The 5,210-nt window shown below is 37.0% G+C and overlaps 1 protein-coding gene across 1 annotated transcript; it reads right to left on the bottom strand.

The window, feature by feature from the left end:
* Positions 1 to 3,373: 3,373 nt before the first annotated feature.
* LOC113545774 (gamma-crystallin M2) lies at positions 3,374 to 4,300 on the bottom strand. The gene is made up of 3 exons (XM_026945357.3): positions 4,160 to 4,300; positions 3,798 to 4,043; positions 3,374 to 3,699 (listed from the first exon to the last, which is right to left on the bottom strand). Exons 1-3 carry the CDS (start codon positions 4,172 to 4,174, stop codon positions 3,424 to 3,426), a joined length of 537 nt encoding a protein of 178 aa, XP_026801158.3. The 5' UTR covers positions 4,175 to 4,300; the 3' UTR covers positions 3,374 to 3,423.
* Positions 4,301 to 5,210: the final 910 nt, after the last annotated feature.

Below are 5,210 nucleotides of genomic sequence, written 5' to 3'. Positions count from 1 at the left end.
GCCCATAGAGAACTGAGGAGCTTTTGCTACACTCCTATGTTCCACAATCTCTACTTCTCCAGAAGTCTCTAGAGTGACAATAGAAAATAATACATGTAAGCTATATACAAAAAAGGAAATTTTAAATTTTATGTTTTTGTTGTTTTTGTGTAGTGTGAATAATCTCTGCTCCAGTGAATATATTTTGGCAAAACAAGTTTTTTTTTTCATTTGCGAAGACTATAAATCAGTGGTGATTAGAAGAATAGGGACTAAACCATTTCATCTAGTTTGTAGTGTGATGCATGTTAGCAGTGCCATAGCTGTTGCTGTAGCTAGCCATAGCTTTGTGCTAATGAGGAAACACTGAAGCAAACTATATGTCTCTTAAAAGATTTCAGAAATTGTCTGAATTAATTTATGGATATTAAGTCATATAGTATGTATAAACATATGTTTTGTACATTTAAAATTTGTATAATTGGAAGTTGGTTAGCTATCTAGCTACACTTTCCTACTAGAGTTGGATGCTAAAAGAGTAGCCATTTATCTGGTTATCCAACTTGCATAAAATAAACATTGAAACACAAAACCACAAAACCAAAACTGCAGGTATCCTATGTCCCAACTAACTCCTGATAATTTGTAAGTCAACAAAGTGCCATAACACAACACACTGAACCAAGAGGCTTCATCTATTTTTGCTAATGCAACACTATGAAAGACAGCCACAATGCATCTAAAACCTCACTGATAGTGTTTAAAGTTTATATTATCATTCAGCAAAATTATACGCACCAGGTTTTGTGGTTGGCAAAGAATGTTTGCATAACCTGCACAAACCATTTAGACATGAAATTCATTCCATGGCCCTTGCTCATTTAAGAAAACCTTGCACAAAAGGAAAGGCCCAGAGTATTATGTATCAACATGCATTATAATCAATAGATACCACTTATCCAATCATGTTTTATATGCTTACTCATTGAACAAGCCCTGATTCAAATGGTTCTCCTTTCAGCATATGTTTTTCCATGCACTGGAACAAATGGAAATTTCTATAGAACTCACAGAAGCCACAGCAGATGTAACTGCCAGTCAGGGAAATTGCTGTAAGAGGCTATCGTATGTTTCAGTAACCCCTGAGTGCTTGAAAGGTCTTGTAATATTTGTACAATATGCTACATACAGTATTCTGACAATGCTAATTTTTTTTTTTTTTTTTTTGTTTTGTTTTAAAGTTAGAGTTCCAATCCAAATCATCAGTCAACTGACACTCACAAATAAGCAAGCCAAAATCAATATTCTCTTTTCACTTACTATTAAGCCTTACACACAGAAAGCCAGTGCAAAGAGAGAGGGCTCAGTCTGTTGAGCCACTTTCGCCTGCACTACATTTCTATGCTAAGACCCCATAAGCAATTTAGGACACTTGACACTGGAGTTTTGTAATGGCACAACCTCTGCTGCTGAGACCAGAACTGATTACTGGCACCTTTATTGTTATGAGACTGGGCCTGAGTGATTATACTTGAAGGAAAAATAAAGGGCTCTCCTAAATAAGCTCCTTATCCACTGCCTCTTTTGGCAAGATTTTCCCATCAGCCAAGCCATAAACCAAGATGTTGCTGCCAGCAAGAGTCTTGACAAAACCATTTTCTAGTTCTGTAATACTTCTGTACTGACTACAGGAAAGATAACGCAATAAATAAAGCAAATTTCTTTACTAATTCTTAGATAGATAAAGTACGATCTACTTGTTATTTTACCCAAGTACATATTTTCAGAAGAATTTACAAATGACCTTAACCCTTGTTCAACAAAAATCTATTTTACTTAATATGTGGTCATGCCTTTTGGTCTAAAAATACTTCCACTACTGTTCATCACATAAAGAATCAAGTGTTTCTGGAAATAGTAATTGTGAGGCCTATCTGAGCGAATTGGTGATGCATTTAGTTTAATTGGCCCCAGCACACTGCTAAATTGCAAAGTGTGCTCGTAAGTTGCTTATCTTAAAAGAAGTCTACCAAAGCGCAAGTGCTTACTAATTTGGAAAGGCAAGTCATTTACTATGTCTGTAAATTCATTTAATATGTCTGTACCATTTCTGAACTGCCTACAGCAAAGGTAACACAATAACTGCAGCAGATTTATTTATTATTCTTTAAATGAATGTACAGTATGTATGAATATGTTAGGATCTGCACAAGTATATATTGTAAAAGGATCAGTGAATTCTCAGTGAATTCTCTTAACTCCATTTTTAGTTCCAATATATGGTCATGCCCTTTGGTCTAAAAACACCTCCACCCTACTTTCTTTCAGCAAATAAAGAACCTCTAACTAGTAATTTTGAGGCATATTTAACTTGGTGACCTGGTGATGCATTTAGTTTAATTGGGCATTGAAAGTGTGCTTGAAAGACACTTACAAGAAATCTAGCAAAGTGCAAGTGCTTACTAATTTGGGAAGGCACATCCAGCAGGGTCAGGTGTGGGCAGCTGATGTAAAGGTGTTTGCCATTATTCACTTCCCCTTGTCATATTTGGCTTATGTCGTTATAGTGTTTCTGTGCTTGCTGCACCAAAATGTTTTTAAGGTGATGGCATTTTTTTCTATTCATAATGAGGTCATTCCACTATTGTTGCAAGAGAAGTTGAGAATATGCAGCTTATCTGCAATATTTCAAAGCATCCAGAATGAAGACTCTAGTTGTGATGGCTTTGGCTTTGCAGTATTTTGAGGTTTATTTTGGTTCAAGCTCCTTTACAATAGTACAGAAAACAGAAACTTGGATATCCGCCATTAAAAGAAGCCTAGGAAGTTGGCCCAGGTGCGCACAACTATAATAGTCTCATGTTTATATTTAGCCTTTTTAGGTACTTACATGACAGACTGTACCACACAGGTGTCACCCAGCATGGATGCTGGTATTGCTCTTCCAGTCGACCATATTTAGAAATGAACACTTAAGAACAAATAAGATGTACCTTGGGTCTGATTTGGAACGTTTGATTATATATATATATATATATATATATATATATATATATATATATATATATATATATATAGTTTTAGAACAAGCCAAATGTTGTTTGCTTTCACTACCCACATGAGAGTGAAAACAGCAAGCTCCCATGACTTTTTGTTGGCAGGGTACCATTTATCAAAATTAGTGCCTTTCTTACAAACTTAATAAACATTCAAACTGATACTGACTTGGAATTACTGGATCTGCAACAATAAGCTCGAGCTTTGTCTTTTTATTTTTTAAAAAGGCTTTTCAGCCTCAGCATTATGTTTAGGCTAAGACTGTAGATTAATGTTTAATAGCGTTCAAAAAGAATATTTTTGTTTTTGTAGGAAAAAGTCCACACTTCAATGAATTTCTTAAATGACTTTATTATAAATAATTTTTACTTAGATTTGGTTCTTTTTTTAATACCAAGAGTCCATGATGCGCCTCATGCTCATGAACCTCATGCCACCGTAGTCCCTGAAGTTCCTGTACTCTCCAGGCCTGAAGTACCACATCCTGCCTCTGTAGTGGGGATGCTCATACATGAGCCAGTGGCCGTCCATCACATGGCAGGACATGCAGCCGTTGGACCAGTGGTAGCGATCCATGAAGGAATCACAGTCATCCCTCATCTCCATCATCTGACCCATGAAGTTGTCTCTCTCATAGACCCTCATTCTATAGGATCCTCTGTACTGTTTGGGAAGAGGAAAGTGCCACTCAAATGTCAATTTTAGGGGAAAAATCTATTTAGGACATACAAATATTTTTACAAATTTACAAATAACCATACCATGGGGATCATGCGGCAGGACTTGATGCAGTTGTTGCCCCAGCCCCACATGTTCATGTAGTCAGCGTACTCGCCCCTCCTCATGAAATACTGGTTTCCCATGAAGTTGGTGCGATCGTAGACCATCCAGCAGCCGCTCTCCACCCTGCAGGAGTGGCAGCGGCTCATGTAACTGTGCATATCGGAACAATCACCGGTGCACTCATAGGAGCGCCCCATGAAGTTCCTGTCCTCATAGAAGATAACCTGTTTGAGTAGAAAGTATGAGATTCTTAACTACTGAAGCAAATGTATTCACGCTAATCCAGTAGCTTTCAAAATGAAATATTTTACTAGACAGTTGTTTGATCTGTGGTGCTTACCCTGCCCATGGTCATGGTGACTCTTGGTTTGTCCAAGCTGTTTCCACTTGTGGTTTGACAACCAGTCTAGTTTAACCCCTGCATTTATACCTGACCAGGTCCAAAGTATAGACAACTCCTATTGTGAGAACTCGTGACCAGTAACAAAGTTAAGAGGTGAATAGAGACCATGATCTATTCTCTGTATCACATGTACAAAGGACACAGTTTTTAAAAGGCTTACATTGGCAAGAGAATGCACATATATTTACACCATTCAGACATTTTGGTCAAACAGACAATTTGTGATTTTGTTTCTTTTGTATCAGGTCTGTTTTTGACCAGCATGGCAAAATGGGCTTGAAAAGACAAGAGTGCTGGAAGCACAAACAGAATAAAGTTGCCTCCTAAATTTAGTAGCATGTTCCAGAATATTCTATTGGGGCCTTACAGTATCAAATAGTAGCTCTTCAAAAATTAAAATGATGGACAGTAGAGAGAGACATTTTGGATGCAGGTTCCTGTCTTGATCGTTATGCTATGACATTTGAGCTAATCTTGTGCAAGTGAAATCCCGGGCTACACTGTAATATCACCTGCTACAGTTTTTTGCTGTTTTCCTACATAATCAAACATAGAAAAAATTTCTAGAATACTCAAACACAGTCAGTTTCATTCCACTTCAAACTGTGAAATGTGTACATTATTGATCATGGCTTATAATCCCACATTATATTGACACACTATACTTGATATAGATAAAGGTGGATAGTAGCTCTGGGTCTGTATTGATGACTGTTATTATGTATTGTATTGATGGCTCCACATATATGAAGTGTGTTGCATTGCTGGTGTGACATTACTGCAGCCATTATTAATAATGTACTGTAATGCTTCATATACTGTATGTGGGGGCTTTAGGCGCTGTATTCTGTTTGGCCACATTGGTTTACAAATATGGGAGAATTTCTTCTGTACACAAAATCATGAAGCTGAATTACTATATCCATGTGACTAATGATTTGTTAATGTAGTAGGATTACTAGCAATGAGCAGCATTATGTTTCGGTTG

This window comes from Pangasianodon hypophthalmus, chromosome 28 (genome assembly GCF_027358585.1).
Source record: "Pangasianodon hypophthalmus isolate fPanHyp1 chromosome 28, fPanHyp1.pri, whole genome shotgun sequence".
In the NCBI taxonomy this organism is placed as follows: Eukaryota; Metazoa; Chordata; class Actinopteri; order Siluriformes; family Pangasiidae; genus Pangasianodon; species Pangasianodon hypophthalmus.
The sequence above is the reverse complement of the archived record's forward strand: the minus strand, read 5'-3'. Positions and strand labels throughout refer to the sequence as shown.

Excerpts from the sequence above, each read along its gene's own strand:
- LOC113545774 (XM_026945357.3), bottom strand. Across the intron at positions 3,700-3,797 it reads CCTGCCGCATGATCCCCATG|TACAGAGGATCCTATAGAAT; the intron begins GTATGGTTATTT and ends CTTCCCAAACAG.